The 15,015-nt window shown below is 46.7% G+C and overlaps 1 protein-coding gene across 7 annotated transcripts in view; it reads left to right on the forward strand.

The window, feature by feature from the left end:
* The window catches only part of AFF1 (ALF transcription elongation factor 1), a 208,967-nt gene that overhangs the window by 191,636 nt on the left and 2,316 nt on the right, over positions 1 to 15,015 (forward strand). For 6 of the 7 annotated variants that reach the window (XM_053254858.1, XM_053254854.1, XM_053254856.1 and 3 more), the window contains 5 exons: positions 3,266 to 3,337; positions 3,796 to 3,889; positions 5,100 to 5,143; positions 5,809 to 6,038; positions 8,040 to 13,923. In XM_053254858.1, coding sequence (XP_053110833.1) covers positions 3,266 to 3,337; positions 3,796 to 3,889; positions 5,100 to 5,143; positions 5,809 to 6,038; positions 8,040 to 8,161 — 562 coding nt within the window. In that variant the 3' untranslated portion in view covers positions 8,162 to 13,923. Of the gene's footprint in view, positions 1 to 3,265; positions 3,338 to 3,795; positions 3,890 to 5,099; positions 5,144 to 5,808; positions 6,039 to 8,039; positions 13,924 to 15,015 lie in introns of those variants that run through there. The other variant, XM_053254860.1, reaches the window with a different exon arrangement.

The raw sequence follows: 15,015 nt of genomic DNA on the forward strand, positions 1-15,015 counted from the left end.
CCTGTAGTGTGCATATGTAGTCACCCATCCAATTGCAAACCAAGTTGAACCCTGCTTAGCAAAGGGGACAATTCATGCTCACTATCACAAGACCAGCTTTCGTCCCCAAGAGGGTCTTTACAGATGCTCCCTGGCCTTGTAAATACCCATTTTTGTTTTGTTTCTAGTCCTCCTCGTATGCTCCCTGTACATGGATATGCTGAGGAGGCTCTTTGGCACCTGCATTGAGCATTGCTTGAATCACCTTTCCATTGATTCGGTCTGAATCATTATATTCTGCTCACCAGCCCAGATTTCAGCTCTAACAACAATTAAAAAATCAAATCTTAAAATATAGTGGCTTGAGTCCAAAGAGCATTTTGCAAAGTAGAAGGGCCCTCGGTTCACGCAAGAGGATAGTTTGCTGCTGATTGGTATCTTGGCAATCCGTGTTCCCTGTAACAGTGATTCCCAGATGCTGTTGACTACAACTCCCAGAATCCCCAGCTGCAGTGGCTTTTGCTTGAGGATTCTGAGAACTGCAGTCAACATCATCTGGGAATCCCCGTTAGAGGGAACACTGGACCCAACTTTAAGAACCCCTGCTGTAAGAGCCTTTGAACCAAATGGCATGGTAAAAAAAAATGAACAGCTGTGAGATTCCCACAGGTTGTTAGGAATAAATAATGAACTACTCTTCCAAGAGAGAGAATATGAATGTTTAGCTTGAAATATTTTGAAAGGGAGAATTTTATAGCTACAGTGCTGTGTTTTGTTGCCAATATTGGATAAGTTAACATAACAACCCAGCCCTGCAGGGGTGGAGGATCTATTAAGATGGTCCGCCTGAGAAGACTGTTGGACCCAGTAGGATTCCAAAAAGCCTTGGAGGGTTTTGATGTTGGTCCTGCCAGCGACTCTGTCGATGCCCTGGTGGGAACCTGGAATAGGGAACTCACCAGGGCAGTAGACATGATCGCTCCTAAGCATCCCTTCCGATCTGCTTTAAAAGTGGCCCCTTGGTAATACAGAGGAGTTATGGGGTCAGAAGCAGCAAGGTAGGCGACTGGAGCGCAAGTGGGGGAGAACTCGGCTTGAATGTGACAGGACACAGCATAGAGCCCATTTGAAGGTTTATGCGGAGGTGGGGCGTGCGGCAAAAAACCCCAAACTGGTCTGCGTGCATTGCTTCTGCGGGTTCACGTCTGGCAGAGCTGTCCTGGGTTGTGAGGAGTTTGATTCAGGCTCCTTCCAATTCAAACCAGTCCCCGAGGATTTTGTTCTGCTGTGATGCTTTCAATGGGTTCTTTGCAGACAAAATCTCCTGTATTGGGGCCGACTTGGACTCCACTGTTTCTGCAGAGTCTATTAAGGTGGTGTCTAGCAATCCCTCTTGCAGTATTAGATTGGATCAGTTTCAATCTGTGATGCCTGATGACATGGACAAGCTGCTTGGGACAGTGCTGCCTACCACTTGTTCTCTGGATCCCTGCCCGACTTGGCTGCTTTTATCTAGCAGGGAGATTGTTGGGGATGGCTTAGTTAATATCATTTAACTCATCGCTTAAGAAGCCTTCCCTAGATCCCTCAGTGATGGACAGTTATAGGCCGGTCTCCAATCTCCCATGGTTGGATAAGGTGATTGAGAGAGTGGTGGCTAACCAGCTCCAGGCGGTTTTGGAAGAAACAGATTATCTAGTCCCATTTTAAACTGGCTTTAGAGCGGGCTATGGGGTTGAGTCTGCCTTGGCTGGCCTGATGGATGACCTTTACCGGGAAATTGACAGAGGGAGTGTGACTCTGTTGGTTCTTTTGAATCTCTCGGTAGCGTTCGATACCATCGGCCATGGTATCCTTCTGGATCGCCTGGGGGAATTGGGGATAGGAGGCACTGCTTTGCAGTGGCTCCGGTCCTATCTCTCAGGCAGATTCCAGATGGTGGAGCTTGGTGACAGTTCCTCTTTAAAACGGGAGCTATTATATGGAGTCCCTCAGGGCTCCATTTTGTCACCAATGCTTTTTAATATTTACATGAAACCGCTGGGTGAGGTCATCAGGAGATTTGGTGCAGGGTGTTATCAGTATGCTGGTGACACCCAAATCTATTTCTCCTTATCATCATCATCATCATCATCATCATCATCAGGAGGAAATGGCATTCACTCCCTAAATGCCTGCCTACGGGCAGTAATGGGCTGGATGAGGGATAACAAATTGAAGCTGAATCCAAGCAAGACGGAGGTGCTCATTGTGGGGGATCAGAATTTAAGGGATGAGTTCGATCTTCCTGTACTGGATGGGGTTACACTCCCCCAGAAGGAACAGGTACGCAGCTTGGGAGTGCTCTTGGATTCAGGCCTCACCATGGTATCTCAGATGGAGGCTATGGCCAGGAGCACTTTCTATCAGCTTTGGCTGATTCGACAGCTGTGTCCATTCCTTGAAGAGAACAATCTCAAAACAGTGGTGCATCAGCTGGTAAGTAACCTCCAGGCTTGACTACTGCAATGCGCTCTACGTGGGGCTGCCTTTGTACGTAGTTCGGAAACTTCAGTTAGTCCAAAATGCGGCAGCCAGACAGTTACCCCAGTCTCTCTGGGGTAACCCGGAGAGACCATATTATGCCCGTCTTAAAACAGCTGCACTGGCTGCTGATATGTTTCCGGGCGAAATACAAAGTGCTGGTTATTACCTTTAAAGCTCTGAATGGCTTGGGTCCGGGTTACCTTAGAGAGCACCTTCTTCGGTATGATCCCCATCGCTCACTGAGGTCATCTGGAGAGGTCCATCTCCAGTTGCCACCAGTACGTCTGGTGGTGACTCGGAACCGGGCCTTTTCTGCAGCTGCTCCTGGTTCATGGAATGCACTCCCGGCAGATATCCACAGTTTAGGCTCGCTGTCAGCCTTTAAGAGAGCCCTAAGAACCTATTTATTTGGCCTGGCCTTCCAAGGCTTATAAAGTGTTGTTGTTTGTAAAAGTATTTTAATTGTTTTTAAATAGTTTTAATCATTTTTGAATTGTTTTTATATTGTTTTAGCATTGTTTTAAATGTGGGTTTTATGTCTTTTTAAAAATTATTGTACACCACCCAGAAGCCTCTGGATGGGGCGGTTTATAAATGTAATAAATAAATCATCATCATCCCAGGTCCTTGGGAAGGACTCAATGTCTGGATAAAACAAACCAGTCAATAACACCTGTCTGACTGTAAACAAGCAATAATAATAATAATAAGTTAAAACTAGTTTATTATTAAAGCCACCTATAATGTTGTCTTCTCACAGATTCATCATGACATTAAAATCCTTCACAGACTCTTCAACAACCACACAAGAAAAAATATTTTTTGTTTTATGGTGAGTGGTTTTCAATGCATCCTAGTTTGAGAAGCAAAATTTTAAATTGATTTAGAATAAAACAGCTTAGCCATGAACCAAGTAGCTTTAGGAAAGCCTCTGCCCCCTCCTCATCCCACCTGCAGGGTTTTTGAACTCTGTTCTTGCAGTTATTGGGTGGCTCTTCTGCAACTTTGGGGTTGAGTTTTACTGCAGCTGTTGTTTTGGCTATCTTTTTTTAATTATCTGTTGCTGCTTTGGAAAGAAAAGTGAGGTTGTATTTTTAATAAAATGGGGATGATCATGCTTGTGGACTCTACAGGGTTGTTGTAATGATTTTTGAGATCATGTTTGTAAAGCCCACTGAGTACCTAGGAAAAGTATACTGTAAAATCTGATTCTTGAGTCGGAAGGGCTTCTTGCCTTCACTGGGTTGGCCTTCACAGGCCTTCACACTCTCTCCCTGTTGTCTTTCCCAGCATGCGCTGCCAAGCCATTCTGTACATGGCGATGTTTCGCTACAAAAAAGACACTGCAATAAAGTATTCCCGGACCCTTAATGAACACTTCAAGGTAAAGTAACAAGACTGTACTTCCTGCACTTTGAGAAGGAGTTTAAGGCTGGTTCTGACACGAGCACAGAGAAGTTCATTTCTGCAGTCAGTACCTAAAACAAGATGCCTAAGGAAAAGCATCTTGGGGTCAAGCTAGACCCTGAGGTGATTCTTGTAATTAGCCCTGCCCTGGTGTGTGTCCATTTTCTTGTGTCATGGGGGGGTGGGGGTGGGCACGATCCAGATCAGGACTGTGGTGGAGCGAAGCAAGGTTTAACCCTATGACCTTTCCCACTGTGATCCTGATTCAGATTCCATCCCTCCCATTTACACAAGAAAAAGTAAATGGCACACTAAGATTAAGGATATGACCAATGTCCTGCCCAGTTTGGCTCTTAGGGTTGGTTCCAGTGATCTGCTGAGACTGACCTGCACTGAACTGCCTGCTTATGCGAATGATCTGTTCTTGTGAGCAGTGTAACACAGGAGCCACGAAATTGTCACTCTCCTTCTGACAGAAGAAAAACTAGTTTGCTGCTTCTAGTTTTATGGAAGGGGAGCTGCAATATTGCCTGAGTTTGTGGCTCCCACACGACGCTGCACACGAGAAGATTCCTTGTGCAAGTGCCTGGCCACTGGGCCTCTAATCAGAACAGTCCGTTAGCCTGAGGACTGCCTCAGAGAGTCCTGCTTTGCCATTGGCAGTGTGGTGAAGGGACAGGGCCTTTTTGAGAATGGCAACCAAGCTTGGAGACTTCCTCCCTGGAGAGGTTCGCTCTGTCTCCTGACTTTTAGGTGGGAAGTAAAAGCTCAGCCTTTTCAGAGGGCTTTTGGGGCCCTCTTGAGCTTGCTAGAACTCTGTTGGCTCTTGCTTCTGTTTTACTATGGTGAAATTATTGTTTTAGTATGTATTTAGGCTTGAAATGTACGAGTTGCTTTGGAGTTCTGTTTTTAGTCCCAAAGCAGGACATACATATTTTTAATAAATGAAACAAAAAATCTGATGGCAAGAATAAATCTTCTTCACAAATTCTACAGTCCCACAAGATCAGTCTATCTCAGTTTTATCTTCTCTTTCCAACATAGCATAGACTTATACTGCTAGCACTGTGTGTTTAGCCCAACATCTTTGAAGATGCAGCCAGAAATACCCTGGAAATAATCCAGCCAACTCTTGGAGTAAACTACTTTCAGTTATAAACTAACAAAATTTTCATTCTTTGTTCCAGAGTTCTTCTAGAATTACGCAAGCACCTTCTCCGTGTGTCGCAAGGTAGTACTGAAAATATACGTCAGAATCCTTTTCCTGTTACAAATAGAGTTTGAATTATAAGACTCAGGCTGTACCTACACTAGAAGTCTAAACCAGTTTCAGACTGGTTTTAATTATTATCACTGCTCAGAATGTGAGTCAGGAGTTTAGCACTTCTTTTCTCCTAGGGTTTATAGCAGTACTTCCGTTCTGCACAAAGAAGACTGATTGTCAAAGCCAATGGTGATAGATGGTTGGACTTGATATATATTCTTGGGTTCATATCCTGATGAGCCCTCAAATTCATGGGAAATGTGCAAATTGCACAAATCAGGCTAACCTGAAAGGGTTGGGAGGGTAAAACTGGTTAACCTCCATGTTTGCTCTCCTACGTTCAAGCAAGATAGACATGTTATAAGTAAATGATTCTTAACAAATATTGAAATATTAGGGCAGAATAGGGCCACACACCCCACAGGGCAAATCGCTCTTTGTAATCTTGGCCACATGCTCAGAAACATTCTGGATGTTTGCCTGTGATGGGGGAGAGGGGGTGCTTGTGGTTTTATGCCTTGTGATTTTTAGTTGAACAAACAAGTGGAGAGAGCACAGCTTACCATCCTGGGGTGCTCACCCCACACTTCTAGGAGTCTCTCAACTGTCCTTGTTGTGCGTTCGTCCTCCAGGAGCACGGGCACCCCCTCTCCTCTTTCCCCGACGCCCTCTCCAGCCGGCTCTGTCAGCTCCCAGACAGGATCCAGCACCAGCAGCTGCGGAAATGGTGGCACTGGCTCTTCAGTCAGCGTTCCTCATCACATCCCAACCATAACCTCTTCCTTCGTGAACATCACGTCCTATATTCTCTACGCCTATGATCTCTGGGAACAAGCTGATGTCTTGGCCAGGAAGAATAAGAGTAAGGATTTGGCTCCGTGGGTCCCAGCTGGCCTTGTGCATGCCACACCCTACATTCTGCTTTCCCCAAGGGTCACTTGGAAGGAGAGCGGGCCTTGTGATAGTGAGCATGAATGGTCCCCATTTGCTAAGTGGGGTCTGCCCTGCCTTAAAGTTTGGTGGGTGACTCACATACAAGTACTTGCCTGCCGTAAGATATTCGCTTTAGGGAGTGGGGCTGCAGCTCCATCCTAGAGTACCTGATTTGCAGGCAGAAGGTCCCAGGTTCAGTCCTTGGCAGCATCTCCAAGAGAGGGCTGAGAGAGGCTCCTGCCTGCAACCTTGGAGAGCTGCTACCTGTCAGTGTAGATAGTACTGAGCTGGATGGGCAAGGGTCCAGCTCAGTAGAAGGCAATTCCACTCCACATATGACTTGGCAGGAGAATTTTGGAGGGTCAGTTTTTTCATGACGGAACACATGGTTGCAAGGAGAAGATCTCGGATTCAATCACTGGCAGCTCTAGTCAGATGGGCCTCAGTAGCAGAGCTGGAAAGACCTCTGCTGGAGAGCTGGTGCCAGTCAAAGCAGGCACTGCCCAGTTAGAAGGACTTGGCATACGGCCGGGGTTTTCAAGCTTGGATCTCCAGATGTTGCTGGACTACAACTCCCGAAGGCTGTGGGGATGGGGGATGATGGGAGTTTTAGTCCAACCACATCTGGGGACCCAAGTGTGAGAAGCCATGGCCTACGATGCCTGCCTCTACAGCAGTGAGCAGCACTCTGAAGTGAGAAGAGAGAGGCACAGGTTGGCACACATGCATGAAGTGCTTTCTGGGATGCATGGCAGGGAGCCAGAGCTGACCACGGGTTGCATGGCCACTGCATATTGCACAAGTCTCTGCTTCACTCGTTATTTGCAGGGGAGTCATGGCAGGTGAGAGGACACGCCCTCAACTCCTGTCTGTGGCTTCCAGTGGCATCTTGTGGGCCACTGTGCAAAACAAGATGCTGGACTAGATAGGCCTTGGGCCTGATCCGGCAGGGCTGTTCTTATGTTCTTATTTGGGGTGGTGTATACATGGTAAACAATCTCACCGTGAAACTTGTGAATCAGCCTTCACTTGAGTCCTACGTCCTAAAAAGAACTTTGGGAAACTGATTGTGATTCAACAGGGAAACAGAGGATTGAGTGGATCCCTGGAGTCACAAACTCACTGGATTAACTACAGTTAGTGAGGGGAGGGCTCAGTGTCTGCCCATTCAGCTCTGGGAATCTGTCCAAATTGCTACCCACCGCCTCCCTGGTTCTGCTGCACATACAAGCTCCCGCAGAGCTTCTGTTTGCAACAGTAAAAGAGTGGGAGGGGTTCCATAGGAGGGCACCAGAGCTTTAGGTTTTTCTGTTGTTCTAAACAAGTTTGGGTTAAGCACTTCTGCAGTAGCTGCAACCTCTGCATCTCTTAAGAAGATTTGTTTGTGCCTTTGTTGTTGTTGGGAACCTTGAAGTCATAGGATTTGTTGCGGGGAGAGAGCATGTAATCCTGCTCCTTCCCCTTTACAATATTCCCATGAGGCGGCCGTGCTCTGTGTTTTATTCTGTGCCATAGTAACCCATGCCAAGGAAAAGCTGATTTCAGTAGCCTGTATAAAATTGGCGCATATGACCATGGCTGTTCTTACTTTGCCATCACCTCCCTCCCCCTGCTTCTGCCAGTGATGGGGAGAAGGTCAAAGGATTCTAGAGCCCCGCCTTCCCAAACCTTCAGCTATCCCTACTGAGCGTCTCCAGACATAGCCATACACTTTGAGTCATATCTTCACAACTCATAAGGGCTACAGATGTTTTTCTTGATCTAAATAAAAGCAGAGGTTCTCAGGAGGCCCCTAGTACCACATTCAGTCCTTTTTCTGCATGCCTGCCAAATCTCAGCTGTGCTGCACCTCATACTTTTTAATCCAGTTATTTCCCTGCCTGTGCTGTAAACAGCCCCAATGTGACTCCTGCTCGTCTCTCTCTTTCAGAGTTTTTTTCCGAGCTCAGCGCTGCCATGTGCTCTCTCTCTCTGAATAGCAGTATGATGGAACTGGTACACTACACCCGTCAGGGTCTGCAGTGGCTGAGACTGGAGCCAAATACGCCTTAGCTGGTGCTTCGAGGGGAGGACCTTGCCTTGGGACTCTCGTGCACTTTGAGTGCCTCAGAAATCGCCTTCTTGGCTGACTTGTCAAAAACAAACAAACAAAAAGAGTACCTGGAAGGTAGAATGAAGCATGATGGGACGGATCTGGTGACACTGGAAAACGTTAAGGACTATATTTTTGTGGTGCCATTAATGGGTCACCTGTGAAGATAAGAAGTGAAGAAGAGGCCTCAAAGTTGAGGTGCCTTTCTTTCTTTCAAAGGACAAAGTGCAATGTTCTCGTTCTTTCTCTCCCCTGCCCCCCTTTTCCCTTCATGGTTCAATGTGTCAATGGTCTATAAACATTTCTATGAATCAATAACCAGCAGGTCAAAAAAAGAAAAGTCAACACACATGAAGAAGTGCCGGCGAGAAGGAAATTCTGCCTCCCAAAGAATGTTCTGCAACACCTCAAATGATGCAGTGCTGTCCATGGGCCCAACAAATGATACCGATTTCCTTTCTTTTCTTTCAAACTAAATGTAAGCCACAGTTGCAATTTGTAGCATATGTTCTTTTTCCTGGAGGTCCAGATGGGCAGAGAACCAGAAGAAAGGCTACAGCACTACACAAGCTTCTGCTTCAATAGGAAACATTGATGCTTAACTCCCCACTCCTTGCTCCTGGTGGCCATCGGTTGCCCTGCGGCCCTGTCCCTTGATGAGTAGCTCATGGCCCCTGTGCACCATGCTTCTCTGACTGGCCCTGTTAGCCCCTGGCTCTTCCCTTCCCTGTTTTCCTTGCTGCCTGAGGTGGTGACAAGGCACCCCTCCTAGTGGTCATGTTTCCTAATGATACTGCCCACGTGTGAGGCTGTTGGCAATTTCACAAGGAAGCGGGAGAGCGCTGGCTTGGCTCTGCTAGAAGCCGTGGTGGGCAGAAGCTGCACAGTTGGGGTGTGGGCTGGCGTGCCCCACAGCTCTGCTGAGCAATACTGTCCTAACCCCTTGAACTGGAATTGCTTGGACCGGCTACTTTCAGGAAGAGCCATCCATTGTTTTAAAAATGCTATGTTCCCCTCTTGTCTGCACAAGGGACACGCTGAATTCAGAAAACGTGTCAGCAAACGGTGTGAGTCTAGGCCTTGCCAGACAAGCACAGTTCAGGGTTGTGGGAGGGAAGCCCCTTAGCCTCTGGGGTTTCCTTGGCCCTTAACATGTGGGGGAAGTGGGGCTGGGCAGTTGGAAAAGCTCTTGCTGCCTAGAAGGAGCTGATTTTACATTTTGGATCCTCACACTTGGGAAAACCTCCCTGTGTGCTATCCCATTTCACCTCTGAAATGGCAGGTTCAAAGCTCTGCCTTTGGCCGTTGAAGCACAACCCCCATGTCCATGAATGTCAACCAGTGGTATGCTCGACTGCAATATTTGGCACTCAAGAATCTCCTCTTTCTTTCCATTCCATCTACAGATGAATCACCAGGCTTCTACAAAGAGCATAAACAGCCGTTGTCTTAGACTTATTAGCAAATGAGTTTTGCCAGTGTAAAGTTCCAAAGGGAGAAAACCCCTTCAGGACTGCTACACTTCCCTCTGTGCCTGTTTCCCAATCATTAATACATGTCAAAGACCCCATGTTGCTGTTCTCCTCTCAGCTGTGTGCCTTAACTCAGCCCTTGGCCTCTCTCACCACCTGGCTTCTTTAAGACAGAACGGTGGGAATCTCTTCCAAGTCAAGTGTTCTCCTTTTCAGCTCAGTCCCTACGCCCAGGCAGTCATTCCTATATATTGGTCCCACATAAATCGGCCGAGCTCCTGTGGAGGCCTGAAGCAGTATTCCTGGTCAGAGGGACCCTCCTGCAAGGTTTGCTAAAACCTCACGAAATCTTAAGGCTCCTGCGCTTCCAAGGGGAGGTCCTGAGTGGGGTGTGCGCCTGACTCCTTGAAGGCCGATTCAGCTCCTCTGGAAATGCAGGCCAGGGTAGCCGGTCTCCAGGACTGTTTTGAGAAAGTGCAAGGCTGAGCGGATTTCGGGGGTTAGCCACTTTCGCCGTGGCAAGCAAGCTTCGTATTTTCCTCCCACAGCTGTTGCTTAAGGTGGAACTAGACCCATGTGCCACAGCCGGGTCTGTGGACGTGGCTTTCCACTGGACAGCCAAGTGGTGGGAAGAGGGCTGCCGTTGGAAGCCTGTGCTGCTTCCCCAGAGGCGGACATGCAGCTGGGATTGCAGCTGGGCTGCCGGGGGGGGGGGTGCAGAAAGAACGGAGCACTCCCTGCCTGCCTGCAGCTTTTCTGCTTACAGTTCTCTCGCACAGGTCCCACCCCGTTCGGCAGCTCGTTGTCAGACACCCAGGTCCTCAAATCTGTAAGCCTATTCACACGAGCAGGCTCAAGCAGCCCAGTCTGGGTTGGGCTGCTTGTGTGCAGCGCCAGGATCGAGCCCGATCCCGGCGCTGCCCTCCCACCCAGCCCGGCTTTTAACCCCGGCCTTTTGCCAAGGTTAAGCGAACCTGAGTCTCCTGCCTTTGTTTAACCTCAGCAGGTGATGGTAAGAACCATCGCCACGGGGTTCCAAGGCTCCCCCCCCCGCCCCGGTCCGCCACCATTCCTAGCAGCAAGCCGGGGGAAGGAGCAGCTGCAGGGAGCTCAGCAGCTGCTCTAAGGTGAGCAGCCTCCGTGCTCACGGTGTGGAGCACCCCAGGGAGGGGTGGGGTGAGGAGTCTTCCTGCTCCTGGCTTCAGCCTCCTTGTGGGCACACGATGCGGCAAAGGCAACGGCAGTCCCTGCTCGTCCGTCTGCTAGGGAAGGCAGGCAAGTTCGTGCCCTCCCAGCAGCGGCCGTGAGGTCATGGGCACCACCTCAGTGCCTTTTGTTAAATGTCAAGCTCTAGGTTTCTGTGCAGGCTTCAACTGGAAATGATAATCTGGGTTTAGAAAAGAAAGTCCATGCAAGCTTTGATATCTTGGGAAGAGGGAGAAGTAAATTTGGATGTTTGATCGTCTGTGTACACTGTTTGGTGCCTGCCTTTTTTCTGGGAAGAAACCTAATCATAGAAGAGCAAATCTCTTGCTCCAAAGGGTCCTGTTCCGGCAAACTGACTCAAAAAGCCTAAAGCAGGGGTAGGCAAACTTGGGTCATGCTGTGTTGTTGAACTACAATGTCCATCATTCCCAGCCACTATAAATGATGGCTGGGGATGGCTGGGGTTGTAGTTCAATAACCACTGAAGAGCCAAGGTTACCCAACCCATCCTAAAGAGTCTCCAAGCTCCTAGGCCTGACTGAGAAGCAGATGACACACACTAAACTCTTTATTCCTGCCTTGAAGAATCATGTTTCTTTCCAAATCAATTGACCTCTATAGTAGTCTCAGAGCGAATTTTTAATCCCTCTTCCTGCCCCCCACCCCCAAGAATGGCACCTAAATAATCCAGGAATTGCTGCTTGTTCACCTTGTTGCTGCTTTTTGCTCTGTTTAATATATATATATCTATTTACCCTGAGACTGAGAATCCCCACTTGCCAAGGGACCCGCCTTAATCTGCTTGATGAGCACTTTATTCAGGGAATAGCGATAACCTGTTCCACTTCCTCTCCTGCCCCAACCCCTACCATCTGAACCTTGAGAGTCGGATTCTCATATCAACCCTCTTGTTTCACAAAGAAGCTCAATTAATGCATTTGTGCTGCTGATTTTATTACTGCTTGCGGGGTGGTGCACGAATTAGTGACATTCTGACCTGAGAACAAAAGCACAGAAGCTTCTTTTTATCCTGCATTCAGTCTAGTTTGGTCCAGGGAGGCCAGAAGGCCTAAATGGGAGCAAAGTTACCCTCTTGATTTCCACAGAATTCTCTACCCAGAAGAGCCACCTGTTGTGTGTCCTGCATTTTCTTTTTCTGTTTTGTATGCAATTGCAAATAAGCAGGAACACCTTTAGGAAACTTTTGTCGTCTTTTGAGATTATTATTATTTTTTTAGAGATAGACCAACAAATGATAAGAAAAAATGCCATTTCATCCCCATTCTAGACTTGTTCCCCAACAATTCTGGGACTTCCATTAATTTCAGCCAGGGCCCAGCCTTCTGTCTAAGGAGCAAGAAATTGTTTGCCATTTTAAACGCGGGTTGATGGAGCTGTATGCTTGAGAGCAGCCTCCTTTCCCAGATGATATTTATTTAAAATTATAATTAATGTATTTAAATTGTCAAATTATCTATATGTCTAAGATACCATTATTTAATGATTTGCAAGTTCCATTGACACTGGAGATGTGGACTGGAAGTTAGATTGATGACAATATTATTTTTAAAACGGCAATGTGTCTTCTTTCCCTGCCCCCTCCCCTTCCCTCCTGTCTCCTTGGTTTCTTTATAAATCTGTACATTTAAATTTATTATGGGGTGTTGTGTCTCCATCCTGTAAATAATATTTTCTGCCCTGTGTATTGGTGGTATTTCCAGGTTGATTTGTTTAATTCATGTGGGGTAATAAAATAAATATTAATTGAAATGGCTTGTTTCTTGATAATTGCCCCAGAAATATTTGTTGACCATAAACAAGAGTAATTGCCATTTTGTCCTCCAGAAATGATCAATTAGTAGCCACAATGGCCCAGCTGATAACATTTTATTGGTTCTGTGGTACTGAAAAAACAAGTGTCTGAGTTGAACAAAATTCCAGCATTTCAGCTCTTCAAGCAAAAAAAAAAAAAAAGTTGTATGTTATTTTAAAGCTTAAAATCATTTTCAGAAATTTCAGTCATTTCAAGAACAGTAGAGGAGCACAAGAAAAACGTACCACCAGAACCAGATGAGGAAAGGCCATGTAGTGTCTGGTCTTTCCAAACAAACCCACCAGCTGTGAAAGGCAGTGGTCCATCGCAGCCTCAATAACTCCATTTGGCTGCCAAGAACTTTAAGAGCAGAATGGATTTGGGGACACCTGAGCTGTGTTTGAAAGGTGGATCACAAATTGGGCAGATCTCATTTGGGGTTTTACTGCCACCTCAAACAAAAAATGCTGTGGGGAGGGGGTGTTTTTAGATTTAGCTTTGGGTAGTTTTACTGTGCAGGTTGGTGACTTCTTGGTCTTCCATGTGGAGGTTTTTAATTAATGCTAATGGGTGCCAAGAACTTGGGGTTGCTGACTGTGGCACTTTTTGCAGACAAAGAGCCCAGTGACCAAAGTATCAGTGGTGTCTTGCATACTGTGCGGTGCCCCATTGATGGAAGAGTGAGGCGTGTGCCCTGGCGCTTTGCTATTGCCAAGCTCACCGGTGCTGCTACTGAGTGTGAAGAGGCTCTGTGGCTACCTAAGTGTTGCATCAGAGCTGCAGCCCTGATCTCCCCCCACACCCCGCGTTCCCAATGGGAACATTGGCCCCCTTCTGAGCTGTATTCTGGGACTTCTCAAAGCCTTGACTTAATGATGAAACATATCAGCATTCATTTCACCCTTTCACTTCCTTTTTAATCATCATAAACTGCTTTTCTTTCCCAAAGGAAACCCAAAGCAACTAACACTCATCCTACAGTCAATAATGGTCTTAAGGTGCGATGGGGAGGCATCACGCAGACCTTATTAGCTGTGTAACATTTTCCCCATTCAGTTTTAAGACTACTTCAGAATAGGGTTTTTTCCCCTTGCCAGCAACATCCTCTCGCTCCTTTTATTTCCTTGTTTATGCTTAACATCTAATCCAGAGGTAAGTTCTACTGAACTCAAAAGCATGCTTGCTACTCTGTGACATTTTTAATTGGTCCTAATAAAGGTATTGCTCTTCAGTTATGTTGGGGTTTATTTTTGGCATTATTTTTTCTAATGCACCATCACAGCTACTTGCAATTTTTGTCTCTATCGGAGGCCATTAACCTTTTTGCTCTTTGGTCTCCCACATCCTCAGTTATCACCCATGGACCCCCATCACATTTGTATATATTCTTCAGGCTGCCGTAAAAGGAAATAAGTACTTAGGAAAGTTATTTTCAGCAACTCTATTGTGGCTTGCTGGGGGGGAATTAAATTCAGTGCAACAGACCATCTGGATGTATTCCAAGGGGTCCCTGGGCCCCAGGTGAAGAACCCCTGGTCTCTAATGTGAAATGCTAATGTTCGTGTTGGAACATTAGGTGCAGTACAGGTGTGGTATCTTTGGATAAGCTCCTGTGCATGGCCCACTGAAAAGGCAATGTTTGTGTGTAAGAGTTCCCCTGTGGATTGTGTCCAGGACAATGTCCTAAAACATTAAACTACTAAAGAGCTCAAATCTGTAGAATGTCTACAACCACTTGAAGACAACAGTTAATAGCACTAGCTACTAGTTCAACATGGGTACCATATGTGTACACTGTATGAACCGTTAATTCACACATGATGTGCAGTGTTCCTACAGCAGTGCACAGGCGTCTGTGTATATGTGCCATGTAATGCAGAATAGGGCTAATGTGGCATCAAAATCTAGCTCAAAGCATGGATTGGCTGTTAATCTGATGACAAAAACTACAGCAGTGTTCAGTTTTCTCATTTCTTGGCGTGAGCAGTCCTCTGTGCTGTTTTAGATTTAGTCCAATGAGCTCTTCAAATGGCAGCTGTTCTCAAGACACAAATCACCAACAACCCTGCCAATTGGTCACAGTGGTTTTGGGGTGGGGCAGGGGGAAGGATTATATATGTAATAATACCAATCACTCCACATGGAAAATAACATAATCCATGCAGCCAGAGAAGCAAATCGAACATGGTTGTCGTTGAGGCTTCCAGCACTCATGTGACAGACACCTCTTGCATCTTTAAGAGCTGGGTGGAGGCTGCAGTGACAGTTTGCCATTTATGTAGTTAAGTACTTTAGAGTCATCCGAAAGGTCACAGGGCTTGTG

Source organism: Hemicordylus capensis, chromosome 5 (genome assembly GCF_027244095.1).
Source record: "Hemicordylus capensis ecotype Gifberg chromosome 5, rHemCap1.1.pri, whole genome shotgun sequence".
NCBI classification, from domain to species: domain Eukaryota; kingdom Metazoa; phylum Chordata; class Lepidosauria; order Squamata; family Cordylidae; genus Hemicordylus; species Hemicordylus capensis.